At 36.5% G+C, this 13,898-nt stretch overlaps 2 protein-coding genes and 1 long non-coding RNA gene across 6 annotated transcripts; 1 reads left to right on the plus strand and 2 right to left on the minus strand.

Moving 5' to 3' along the window:
- The first annotated feature begins 1,342 nt into the window (after nucleotides 1-1,342).
- tmem138 (transmembrane protein 138) lies at nucleotides 1,343-6,118 on the plus strand. 4 transcript variants are annotated; one of them, XM_053510676.1, is made up of 6 exons: nucleotides 1,343-1,479; nucleotides 2,324-2,445; nucleotides 2,539-2,874; nucleotides 3,017-3,188; nucleotides 4,591-4,666; nucleotides 4,858-6,118. In XM_053510676.1, exons 3-6 carry the CDS (start codon nucleotides 2,747-2,749, stop codon nucleotides 4,968-4,970), a joined length of 489 nt encoding a protein of 162 aa, XP_053366651.1. In that variant the 5' UTR covers nucleotides 1,343-1,479; nucleotides 2,324-2,445; nucleotides 2,539-2,746; the 3' UTR covers nucleotides 4,971-6,118. The 4 variants fall into 4 exon arrangements, with proteins under 4 accessions (XP_053366651.1, XP_053366650.1, XP_053366647.1 ...); XM_053510675.1 differs by having other exon boundaries at nucleotides 2,324-2,436; XM_053510672.1 differs by having other exon boundaries at nucleotides 2,324-2,874.
- On the minus strand, nucleotides 3,492-8,084 carry LOC128539521 (uncharacterized). The gene is made up of 4 exons (XR_008364764.1): nucleotides 7,783-8,084; nucleotides 7,005-7,058; nucleotides 5,582-5,688; nucleotides 3,492-4,350 (listed from the first exon to the last, which is right to left on the minus strand). It is a non-coding gene; the product is annotated as an uncharacterized LOC128539521 (long non-coding RNA).
- A 3,541-nt stretch (nucleotides 8,085-11,625) lies between these two features.
- tmem258 (transmembrane protein 258) lies at nucleotides 11,626-13,291 on the minus strand. The gene is made up of 4 exons (XM_053486632.1): nucleotides 13,207-13,291; nucleotides 12,391-12,500; nucleotides 12,134-12,262; nucleotides 11,626-11,798 (listed from the first exon to the last, which is right to left on the minus strand). The coding sequence occupies exons 1-3, from the start codon at nucleotides 13,207-13,209 to the stop codon at nucleotides 12,136-12,138; spliced, it is 240 nt and encodes a 79-aa protein (XP_053342607.1). The 5' UTR covers nucleotides 13,210-13,291; the 3' UTR covers nucleotides 11,626-11,798; nucleotides 12,134-12,135.
- Nucleotides 13,292-13,898: the final 607 nt, after the last annotated feature.

A 13,898-nucleotide genomic window follows, 5' to 3' on the forward strand; every position in this document is an offset into this window, starting at 1 on the left:
TCTTACTTACTCACTCATCTTCTATACTGCTTTATCCTGTACGCATGGGGGCCTGGAGCCTATCCCAGGAGACTTAGGGAACACACACACACACACACACACACACACACACACACTTACACACCCATTCACACACTACGGGCAATTTGGGAACGCCAGTTAGCCTAACCTGCATATATTTGGACTGTGGGTGGAAACCGGAGTACCTGGAGGAAAACCACCAAGTACAGGGAGAACATGCAAACTCCATTCACACAGAGATGGGACTCGAATGTGAATGTGTATGAATCAAAATGGTCAGACTGTCCCTGGTGAGCAAGCCGAGGGCGACAGTGGCAAGGAAAAACTCCCTAAGATGGTAATAGGAAGAAACCTTGAGAGGAACTGGACTCAACAGGGAACCCATCCTCATTCGGGTGAAACAGAAAGCAGGAATTGATTTGCATTCATACAGTGTGTTAGGTGGGAGGCAGTTCAGCATAACAGTTGATGTTAATTGATGTTAATATGGAGTCCAGGTAGTTATTGGGGTGTTGTCATTACAATTGCCTGTGGTGTGTGACTGCACGTGTGAGTGTGTGCCGTGTGATGGATTGTCATCGTATCCAAGGCGTCCCGCCTCGTGCCCCAAGACCCCTGGGATAAACTCCAGGATCCCGTGACCCTGTATACAAGATAAAGCGGTTTAGACAATAAGTGAGTTTTAACACCTGAGTTTTTTAATAACACTGTCATGCTCTAAAATGCCCCCCTGCCACGGATTGCCCCCCCTACATAATCTCTTTCAAATAATATATTAGAACATAAATTCATAGGTTTATGGTTTACAGATTACAAATGATAACAAACGAATTTAATTATAAAATAAGCCATAAAAAAAAAATGTTGTATAGGGAAAAAATGAATTATACAACCTATATATATATATATATATATATATATGTATAATATATGTATAGATTTTTATATACATGTATATTTTTATATTGCTTATTTTATAATAAAAATCGTTTCGTGTAATTTTTCACCACAAACAATATTTATTCAGTTTAATTTGTGATAAATAATGTATTTTTACATTGACAAACCCCTGCAAAAAATCATTTTTGGGGATTTGTATTAATCGTCTCGACGGCTGTCACGTGCCTAGGGTTAATTATAACAGTAACAATATGTTTGATAATAATAAACCTATGAATGTATGTCCTAATATAATATTTGATAGAGATTATGTAGGGGGGTGGGGGGCAATCCGTGGCGGGGGGGCATTTTACAGCATAACACCAATGGTTCTTTGTTTCCGTTTTTTTGGGATGCTCGTATTTGTCAGACTTTACGGTAAACGTTGCTATGGGAGACGTGGTAGTCTCTCGGTTCACATGGACGCATTTGCCGCCGTTCACTCTACAGTAATCAGTTTGGACCGGCGCGAGCGGTCTGTGTCAGAACTAACTCCATCATATACACTCTGAACATGAGGTACGGTGTTAGCTTTGCTACAATAGTCAGCTAGCCGTAAGCTAAACGTTAAAGCGCGCTTTCGCGTTAGCTAGCCTGTTAGCTGGGTTGGGCAGATACATATTAAGCATTAAACTGATTTATTTAAACTAATATAATGTTATAATGTAAGGGATTTAAAGAGTGGTGGGAAAAGTATCTGCTATAAAATAGCCTGAGAAGCTATTTAAATCCTAATACAAACAAATAAAGCTCGGTTGGGAAGTTAACGGGAAGAGGAAAATGTTGCAATAATTAAATAAAAAACAAAATAAACACGTCTTTGTTTTGATAATCTGCATGACGCTACACATTTGCAGCTGAAACGCAGTCAGACGTTTTAAAGAGCGAGCCCAGGCTCCATAGAGCTGCACGTGATCTATCCAGATATAAACAACAATAACAACAACACTGAAGCTGATCCAGCTCCCTTTGTCTCCACCTGTTTGATTCAAAGCCAGTGGGCTGTAAAAGTAACCTGTTTTACTGTGTTTAAAGCATTGCTGTGTGTGTGTGTGTAAATCTGAGTCAGGTAACATTAGAGATTAGAAAGAACACACAAGATGTCTAAGTGAAATTAAACCTTAATCCTCAGTGAGACCATGCAGGTGGCCTGTGTCATTTTGTTCTTACCACAAATATGGTGACCGGCACTTGGTTTTCTCTCCATCCTCAAACCCACATGGATCATCTCAATCTTACAAAAAGAGGAATTCTTTCCCACACTAAATAGCACAGGCTTTGAGTGGTGATGTATTGATCTGTGAATTGTGCTGCTTTGGGTTCTGTCTCACTTCCTAACGCTGCTCTGTCTCATGTCTTTTAGGTGAAGCCAGTGATGACAGAATTACGCTTTTCATAACGTCTGCCTACAACCCTATTTGGATAGATTTTGACTAACCTACAATGCTTTATCAAATATGATAAAGCACTCAAAGGGTCAGCAAAGTGAGCACACCGTGTGTAAATCTAAACCTCTAAAACCATCTGAATGTTTTGGTTTGAATTCTTTTTTTCCCCTCATTCTTAAAATTTCCACAGTGAGATAAGAAATGGCTGAAGGAAAAGCGCTTTCATGACTGGTTCTTAGCTTCTCTAAAATCACATGAGTGAGCTGCTTTGGACATGATCATCTACACCAGTTCAGTTTTAAGCTTATTTCTGTTGTTGCATTATATCTGAGAGGAGCAGAACTACAATAAATACCCGCTAAAGGACAAGTTTGTGTGAGGCAACACTAAACTCCAAGATGCTCCAGACTAATAATTATTCGCTGGTGCTGCTGATTCAGCTTTCTCTACTTGCCTTCGACCTCTTTGTCAACTCTTTCAGTGAACTTTTAAGAGCAGCTCCAGTCATCCAGCTCGTGCTGTTCATGTGAGTGTAAGATAGTATTAACAAGTCAAGGTCAGAAATGTGTAAATAATAATAAAAAAAAAACCTAAATAAACATTCTTGATAAATAATTTTATTTTACAACAGTTTCCAGTGTTATCTTAATGCATCTTGATTTCTGCAGAATCCAGGACATCGCCATCCTCTTCAATGTCATCATCATTCTGCTGATGATGTTCAACACGTACGTGTTCCAGGTGGGACTCCTGTCTCTTCTGCTAGAGAGATTTAGAGCGCTGCTCATCCTGTCTGCTGTCTACCTCACACTCAGCATCTGCCTTCACTGCTGGATCATGGTGCGTTTCATTCTCCCTCTGGCCCTCCTTTGTAGAAATTATTGTAGAAAAGTTAAAATGACCCTCAAACTAGATAGCTGTTTAGGTTACTGTCTGTTTGTGTGTGTGTGTGTTTTTCTAGTTTACAAAGACTAGATAAACTACAGGCATGGCCATGTGCTCAGTGTTCCCAGGATAGGCATAGGATAGTTGTTCACTTTGACCTGGATACCACAGTTACTAATGATAACTGGAAAAGACACTGGAATTCATTTTTTATCATTTCTGAACAATGTTTTTATTAAAAGCATATGAACACTATGTACACTCTATGGCACTGATGTTGGCTGAGGAGGTCTGGGGTGCAGCCAGCATTCCAGGTCATACTGAAGGTATTCAGTGCGGTTGAGGTCAGAGCTCTGAAGTATTATTCCACTTCTACCTTGGCAAACCATATCCTCAAGGGACTCGCTTTGTGCACAAGGTTACTGGCATGGAACTGGTTTGGGGCTCCTAGCTCCAGTTAAGGGGAATGGTAATATTACAGCATACAAAGACATTCTGTACCATCAAGTGCTCCCAGCTTTGTGGCAAGAACTGCATATAGGAGTGATGGTCAGGTGTTTACATTCTTTTGGTCCGATTGAGATAATGTGACAGTTTAAACACCATTGGAATAATTAATTGGGCTAATTAAAAGCACCAGAACTGATTTTATGGATGAAGATGTCATTACATTATATTGAGGCCACCAGAATGCTGTGGGTTTTTGTGTAAATTCTTCCTTGCAAAATGTTGAAAATTTAAATGTGCAATACTGTACAGTCCTGAGATCTCTTTCTCTCTTTCTCTCTCTCTCTCTCTCCCATTTCTTCATATTTGCTTCCAAAGAGGCAGACTTTCTTATAGTTTTTATTGTTTTTTGTCTCTCATTTCCAGTCTAGTCCCTGTACCTAATACGTAGTTTCAGAGGAAGGTTTTTTGTTTTGTTAAGCCACTCAGTAACCTATGAATCATTCAAGACATACATAAGGCATAAACCAGTGAGAAACGGATGCAAATGATGACAGATGATCAGGCCAGTGGTTAGTATTCTGGTTATGCTAAATGCCGAGTGGTTGAAACAGACGAGAGGGGAAATGAGGTTGCTGCTGAAGTTGTTTATCTTTAGGCCCTTTGCAGTCTAGAATAAAACATTTGTTTAGATTGCTTTAACCTACATCATTTCATTTCAGTTAATATGAAGAAATAAGCAATGAAATTGACACAGTACTGTATATCTGAGAGAAAATGAACAGCTGCAAACTCAATTTATGATTTAATACTACAATTATTACACCAATATATTTTACAAGTCTTTTATTTTTGTTCGATTGACAAAGTAAACAGTGATAAGCTCACTACAGAAATGTGTATTTTACAGAATCTGAGGTGGATGGATTCAAATCGTTTCATCTGGACAGACGGCTTGCAGGTGCTCTTTGTGTTCCAGAGACTAGGTGAACATTGTAATTAATGCAGAGACGTACTCTTAACTAATGTTCTTAACTCCTACTACTACTGCTTCATGCAGTTTGTAAAAGTGTACTCGCATATCCTGAAGTTTCTATCCTATTTTTTTACATTAGATTATACGAAATTGCATCATCAGAGATTGATTCATATTATCTTCCCTTATTATTTCTCACAGCTGCAGTTCTGTACTACTACTTGTACAAGCGCAGCATTGAGTACCTTGGAGATCCCAGACTGTACGAGGACTGTGCCTGGCTGCGGGATGCTTTCGCTCGGGCACGACTATGATCCCGGTCTAAGGAACAATATAAAAACTGCAGCACGTTCAGGATGGAGCCTACTGATCTAGACCCAGTACTGGAACTAGAGCTAAGAGACTCACTTAGCATACTAATGGAGTGTTTTACTCATGGATTACTCCTTGGAAGACCTTACAAGAAGCACACCAAACTCAGATATTCTATACATTTTAAAAATGAGCCATATTTTAATATATGCTAAAACACAGCGCATAAAATAGACCATGTTTTATTATTTCCATGTTACTATTTTATATTTTGACTACACGCGCTGCAGCAAATAAAAGGCATAGTTTGCACACTAGTCTCAGGCCTGAGTAATTAATTGTCCTGTATAAGATGATGTTATATAGGTAATTTTTTTAATGAGATTTTGTATTGTATTGACAGAAATTCTGATTAAATCCTGAAAAAAATAATTGGTGAACAAAGAGTGAGCGAGTTTTGATTTATTTAAGACATTTTATACTTTTTAGGTATGTTTTTTTTATCTGTTCAAAAAGATTCCTCAGACCCACACTGGTTTTCAGCATTTTTAAAGTGCATTCCAGAACGCAGAATAGTACAGTATAGTATAAGGAGAATAGTATAAGGATATACCTATTTAGTGTGTGTTCAGGACCCGAGTCATTAACATGGCTGCAGTAGGCGAGGAAAATCATCTCCCTGTCGACATACTGGTGCATGGACTATTTCACAAAGGAGGCCTAAGAGAGGGAGGAAGACGTACTATCTACGCATGTGAGCAGGCAAAGCTGTGCTGTTCAGAATCAACCCCAGCCCCGTGAAAAGGACAATGCTTCACAAATCTTAACCACATACTGTAGATCTAAAACAATGGAACACTATGGAAGAACTACTTCGACCAACTGAACATCTGTTAGCCTATGCGAATGTAATACTGAATCAAGACACATAGCTAGCGCAAGACCATAACAAAATACATGGTGGATACTACTTCAAAACTTTGACTACAACTTAGTACTACTGCATGCGTCCACTATCTCTCTGTGAATGCTGTGAGTCAGGTAGTCATCGTGAAAACTTAATCTTGGAAGATTTACTTCAGTATCGGACATTTAACATTATCACTATCTCAGTCAATGACTTTGAATCGTGAAACTCGAAGCTAACAAGCAGAGCAGGGCTTCGTCTGACATCGACCTTCCCAAAACTACACAACTCAGTCTATCAAGACCATGGACTTCTACATGGTTGGACGTTTTTTGTCTTTTTATTTTTGTGTGGGGTAATTTTATGAAATTATATATGACAATACATGTTACACTGTTATACAACTATAAGTCCTCTATACAGTCCTCTGATCTGATGCTAATGCATTGTCAAGTGTTTAAACACTGGCAGGGTAGGAATTTTTCCTCAAAAATAAGTCACTGAGGTTTTTTCGTCTACCACTAAGCAGAGAACCCATTGTTAGCTAAAGATTCTCCTGATTACAAGGTAGTGGTCATAACGACCTATCCGAGAAGAGGAAGAAAAGTAGCAATAATTAAATGCTCAGGGAATATGTGTTACCCTGTGATGTATTACAGTACTATGTATATGTATAATTGCAAAAAAGTGTATTATATGATAAGTTATATCAGTTATTATATGTACAAGTAACTCATACTAGGAGGTAGATAGATAGATAGATAGATAGATAGATAGATAGATAGATAGATAAAAGGAAAAGTATGCGAAATATGACCCATACACACAGAGTGCAAGAAATTGAGGAACTTTGATGAAGTGGAAAATACAGATAATGCAGGCAGTGATCCAAAATATAAAAATAACTTTTCGGTTCTGCTTTGGACATAGACACTGCATCTGGACATAGAGTGCAAAGAGATAGACTTCCTCTTTCAAGAGCGGACAAAAACAACATGTATCATATATCATAAAAAAAGAAAGGAAAAATCTAATTAATCACTAATCCTAAGCAATACCCTCTTTAGAGGAATAAGTGCTCTGATAAGGCGATGATTGTGGCAATATGGATAAGGCAGGGTTTAAGCACCTGGTCTCAGAAGGATCCTCAGGCGAGATGAGCAAGAACGGTGCTGCCTGTGAGCTAAAATTGAACAAAAAGAAACTTTTAATAAGCATAGGTCCAAAATAAAATCTGAAAATTGCATAAATCTGAAAAGATTAACATAATAATTTCATACTACAACTGAAATTATGCTTTACTAATTATAACTACTATACACTACTATCTATGCATAACTAAATAGAATCATGTAAATAATTCTAAATCTGAATAGGTTCAAAAACTAATAATATAAATAATCAAGCCAGTAATCAGATCAATGTGTTACTCTACTCCCTGTCGACATACTGGTGCATGGACTATTTCACAAAGGAGGCCTAAGAGAGGGAGGAAGACGTACTATCTACGCACGTGAGCAGGCAAAGCTGTGCTGTTCAGAATCAAGCCCAGCCCCATGAAAAGGACAATGCTTCACAAATCTTAACCACATACTATAAACTAACATTAGCAATAGTTATATGAGGAAAAAATACTCATTTAAACATGATCATGCGATGATTTAGTTTATCTCTAATCTTAGTATCCAATAATTAAGCACATCAGTTGATATATAAGGTCAAGATCATTGGAAAATCACATAGTTGTACAATTACGTATAATGTATAATCAAAACTAATAATAATCAAAATAAATACAGTATAAATAAAGTACTAATAGATAAATAATTTCTATATATGTAGGGGCATACTATGGACCGTTAAAGACAAATCAGATTCGATGGGAATAATAAGGGCAGGATACTTACACATCTTGAGGAGGAAGATTTTTTTTTTTAAATCGCAGCTCCAACAAAAACCCAAGTCTTCACCAACAGTGGTCAATAGTCTGGTTAAGAAAACAGGAACAAACGGAACTTTCTCCAAAAAGGAAAAAATGAAAACAAGATCTTTTAGGCATACCCAGACATGAATAAATATGAGATGAGAGGGGAAAATTATGTAACAGGGAGATGCCACATCAATCTGACCTGAACAAAAGTAGCTTACATCTAATAAATATTAAGTAACTATTTGACTTAAGGAGGAGCAAACAAGGATGTAATTGCTAAGTAAGGGTATATAAATCATGTAAAATTGAGGAAGTGGAGGGAGCTTGCGGAATTTTCGTTGGGTGTCTGTTGTCTTCTGGCTGACCAGTCCAGTGCTGTCTATTCATGTTTGGTTGCACTAAACTTTTTTGCTCTTTTAATACTCAAGTAGTTGTTGGGTTTGTGTTTAGAAAATTGGTGCAGTTCACAAAATTTGCCACGACAGCATTCAAGTCCAACTGGAACTTTTGATTGTGCAGAGTACCACATTTGTAAGATTATATAGTACTCTCCATATAGTCCCCTACCACACTAGTGCTATAGAAATGTAAAAATGTGGAATGAGGTCAGGACTGTATGGAGGATGTGGCAATAGCTCTCAGCTTGTATGTACGATGTACGATTGTATAATACAGTAATTGGTTGTCTCTGATTATCGTCACCAGTGTAGGAGCAGTGTAACTCCATGATAACCATAGGATCATACAGTGGTGTTCAAAATAATAGCAATGTGTTGAAAAAACTGAGTAAAGCTCCATATCCATGTAATAACTTTTAATTTAAATCACACAAATGCATTGGACACCCTGCACGATCTATTCTGAATCACAACATTTCAAGGGCATTTCCTCTTCAGCATAAGGCAACGTGACCTCTTTAAGTATTCTGATGTTCTCAAATTGATCCATGATCACTGAAATGTGATAAATAGGCTCAACACCATAGTACAAGAAGCGTCCCCATATCATGATGCTCGTCCCTTCATGCTTCACTGTCTTCATAGTGTACTGTGGCTTGATTTCTGTGTCTGAGACCTCTAGATTCAAAAAGGACAATCTTGCTTTCATCAGTCCACAAAATATTGCACCATTTCTCTTTAGGCCAGTCAATGTGTTCTTTGGCGAACTGTAACCTCTTCAGCACATGTCTTTTTTTCAACAGTGGGACTTTGCGGGGGCTTCTTGTTGATAGCTTGACTTCACCTAGCCGTCTTCTAATAGCAACAGTACTAACAGGAAACTTTAGATGTTCTTTTTGCCAATTTTGTTATTCTTTCATCCATTCAAATGGTAGTTTTCCGTTTTCTTCCACATCTTTCTGGTTTTGGTCTCCATTTTAAAGCATTTGACATCATTTTAACAGAGCAGCCTATCATTTTCTGCACTTCTTTGTATGTTTTCCCATCTCTGATCAACTTTTGAATTAAAGTATGCTGTTCTTCTGAACAGTGTCTGGACGACCCGTTTTACTCTGATTTTCAGAGAGAAATGCACAGGACAACCTTTTCTGCATTTATCCTTAAATAAGGGGAACTTGTTTGACACCTGTTTTTCACAGAATAATTTACCTCTCTGACTGAACTCCACGCTATTTTTTTTAAACAGACCAATATTTCACATACATTAAACTAATAATCCATGTAGCACATTTTTCTTCATGTTGTGATGCAGAATAGAATTTGCAGGGTGTCCAATGCATTTATGTCATTTAAATTAAAAGTTATTATATGGATATGGAGTTTTACTCAACTCAATTATATGGATATGGAGCTTTACTTAATTAAAACTATTATTTTTAACACCACCGTAAATTTAATTAGGGATTCCCAAACTACTCAAAACCTAGAGCATCGAATCACATATGTACAGTACATACAGCCAATGAATCCTCCGCATTACACAGGACACAATGTATATCCATAACTATAATAACACTTCTTACTAGTCTGGGAAATCAGTAAAATATGTATTGCTTTGGTTTTTAGTCACTTAAACAAAATGTTACCAAAATAATAAAATGTCCAATTATGCTAAATTACAAATAAGAAATAAAAAAATAATGTACTGTGGTCAGGCTAGCTCATATACTTCTTTTTTAGTTTATCTGGCCAAAGCATTTGGGAACACTCAGGGTTAAAGCCTGACGACCAGGATCCAGACACATTGCATTAAGGACTACAGGTTATTGCACTGAGAGCCTGGCACAGACAGTCTGCTCTATTCTTATCCTTAAGATTACAACAGGATTGGAGATTTAGGCACCACAACAGCCTGCCAGGCGGATATGTAATCAGCCCAAGAAATTTCATCACATGATGGGTAAAGAATATATATATAAATTTTTTTTTTTAAGTTTATTTAAAGAAATAAGTTAATTAGTTTAACCTCACAATGAAAATGTAAGAAATCCTAACATTATGGAAGATATATCACCACATTGTGAATACAAAAAAATACAAATATGAATGTTATGTACTAAAAAACATCAAAGCAGAGAAGTCCATGATTTGAGTTGTGTGTGTAAATGTTTAAATTCAACCACATTATAATAGTGTGTCAAGACTTATACACACATTATAATAGTATGTCAAAAGATCTTGGCAGTGTAAAAAAAAATAATAATAATAAATTTGAATGTTTTACACCTGATTTAAAATGCATTTAACATACTGGATATGATTTCAGTTTAATTTATTTCAGCTTGTTCACTTACAGTACATATTAAAATAAAGGCATGCAGTTGTACTATGTACATGGTAAAATTTATATTGTAGTGGCACATTTCTCATTCAAGCACTAAGTCTTCTTCTGTAATGCTAAATGATGTACGGATTAAAGAATCCAATATTTCCTTTCCTCTCTTATGGACTCTTCTGGTCGACTCTTAGTATAATTAAACCCTAACATAAGAGTCCATTTCCTTACTGTGATAAGTAGGGAAAAGGCTGAACTCAGGTTTAATGATTAAATTCTCCCGACTTATTAGACATATATAATTAAATTAAATTAAATAAAATTAATTAATTGGAATTTTTACCTCTAGAAAAACAAATAATCAGACCTGAACAGATGGAAAACCTAAACTGAGACCTAAACTCTTGGAGAAAAAATATGTAAAACAATTGTGCAGCCATTTTGCTGAGTAAGTTAGAAAGACTTTCTAGTTAATTGCAAAGTTAAATAAAACATACTGTTTCTATAAAAAGTTTGGACACAAGTTTGGATTTATTTTCTGTACTCTAGAACAATACTGTATTTTTTTTAAACTATGAAATAACACATGGTATTGGGTAACCAGATAATAACAGCAGGAACAGTCAGCTGTTGTTTTAAGAGACAAAGCTCAGCTGTTCTGGCAAAGTTTTTGCAAGAACAGTATTATCAAGTGCATTTGCAAAACCCAATCAAGCACCATAATGCAACTGGGGCTTTCACGAAACCCTCCCCTGCTGCAGAAAAGAAGTTCATTTAGAATGACCAGCCTCAAAACCACCAATTAACAGCACCCCAGATTAGAGCCGTTACAAAGGCCTTACAGAACATAAGTAGCAGACACCTCAAAATTAACTGTTAGAAGGAGATTATTGCATATTCTTTTGAATGCCTTTAGCACTGTTTTACAATATAGAAAGAAAAAAAAATAAGAAAAGGCCATGGAATGAGAAGGTGTGTCCCAACATTTGACTGGTAGTGTAATGTCTGTAGTGTGAACATCATTTGTAGTGATCACATCACTACTTTACAAAAAAAAAAAGGAGGGGAAAAAAAGAGACCAATAAAATTATTAGAAAATGATTTATTGGTGAAGTCAACCTACAAACTGTCAACATGCTGCCAGTGCAAAGTCCAATCCAGATGCGTGGGTGTGTAAAAGAGCGAAAGAAAGAGAGTGAGAGAAATCTGTAAGCACTGAGGTAATGCAGAGTTGGTGGAATGTTCTTTTCAATCTGCAACCTACGGCACAGAAATTAAGCAAATGCTATCAGACTTTAAATAAATAAGTAAATTATTATTAATAATAACAACAATAATACAGCACTATTACCACTAAGCTTCAGTTTAAATCAGTATGTAAGAATTTATATTTTGACATTTAAGAATCCTTTAGTATAATTCATAAATAAATATTAAAATAGTTTATGAAGCATTTTTGACATGTGTTAATCAAGCTCCTACACTAATTTAAATATTTAAATATGCAAGTAAAACTTGTATCTTAATTCACAAAATCAACCAATCAGGTAAAAGCTTTACACATACAGAACTCTACAGTACAATTAAATCCTCACCTTCACACGTAGATTCCAACCCAAAGCAGCAGGAAGAGAACGCCAAAGCCCATAAAGAGTGACGCAACCAGTGAGATGAGCAGCTCCTTGTATATGTCTCGTGTGTATTTTGTGGACGTTACTTCATAACTGGAGAAGAGGGGGTTAAGGACATATACAAGCAACTGGTGTAAAACTATATATATATTTCTTCTTTCCTGCATTGTGCACTGTCAGGGAAAGCAAACAATTCACTGGTCTGTTATTATGAAGGATACACAAAGAACCAGGCTGTGAAGAACATGCCAATGGCGAGCAGCACCACAGTGAGGTGAGGAAACACAGCCGGATTCACCGGACTTGTGTACCTGGTCATGGCCTCCAGTTCCTACACAGAAAAACAGGAGAAATTAACACGTTCCACTTTTCAAAATACTGGATAAAATACAATTCTCTATAGTAGTGTCTCCGTGTGTGTTCTTTACTTCAGCAGTTCTGCAGTTCTATTATGATTATGTGCGACTTTCTCAGGACTCCTACATCCTACTACTGCCACAGTGAGACTGCACTGAAAACTGTTTTGTGTGTTATCAGCTATTTAACAATTCTATCTATAGAATGATCTTTGTTCCACTTTAATGATTAAACGTCCAGCTTGGCTTGTGTGTACACAGTTAGTTGAATAATACCGTAACAACATTTATGTGTAGAAAACATTTTATATAGCTAGCTCGTCATACCCTATATAAAACATCAGATCACCTTTTGCGCATGCGCAATCTAACTAGTCGTGGAGTATAGTGTTATGTATATAGGCATACATTATTTGTTTATAATAATGTATGCATATATTTATATATATATATATATATATATATATATATAAACATATAATTATATAATTTTCTCACGCAGACGGTTGTTTAACGTAAGCCTGAAAGGCGTTAGCTAGCAGTTTAGCTTGTCTAGCTAACAATACGGCATTAGACCTGTCTTAAATTAATAAAGAACAATACTCACTTACTATTTCCATTAAAATTAATAACATACTAACTAAAACGTTTATATATATTATTATTAGGCGCAGAACTCACCATGTTGACGGCTAGTAGTGATTCACCCAAACCGGAAGTGCATACAGAAAAGCCACGTATGTGAAGACGCCAATTCTCGCGAGATCTCCAGAACTGCCACGGCCTGTCGGCTTTTCAAATTAAAAATCTCTATAATGAGAAGACTTCGTTTTACATAGCACAAGTTGATACATTTATTTATTTAGTATTATTAAACCCGAGTTATTAAAATGTAAAATAACAACAACAACAATAATTCTGCTGAAAAGTTTTAGCTACTGTATTTCATATATGGCCAACATTTTGTGTACACCTGAACATTAAGTCCATATGTTGTTGCATAAAATTGTATAAAAGGTCTTTATATAAAGTTCAGGTTCTCTTCACTGAAACTAAGCCAAACCTGTTCCAGCATGACGAAGACATAGTGTACCAATAAAGACATAGTGTACCAATGTGTCCTGCACAGAGCCCTGACCTCAACAACACCGCCTGCACCCCAGTCCTCCACATCTAACATCAGCACCCGACCTCACTAATGCTGTGGTCTAATCTAGTGGAAATCCTTCACATAAGAATAAAGATTATTATAACAAAAGGGACTAAATTTAAGAAAGGAATGCTAAAACAATCACCAATAGGAGTAATGGTCAAATGTCCATAGTTTTGGCCATATACTACAGTATATCCAATCAACATTTGGCAGGTTTGTA

The sequence above is a fragment of the Clarias gariepinus genome, chromosome 2 (genome assembly GCF_024256425.1).
Source record: "Clarias gariepinus isolate MV-2021 ecotype Netherlands chromosome 2, CGAR_prim_01v2, whole genome shotgun sequence".
Taxonomy (NCBI): domain Eukaryota; kingdom Metazoa; phylum Chordata; class Actinopteri; order Siluriformes; family Clariidae; genus Clarias; species Clarias gariepinus.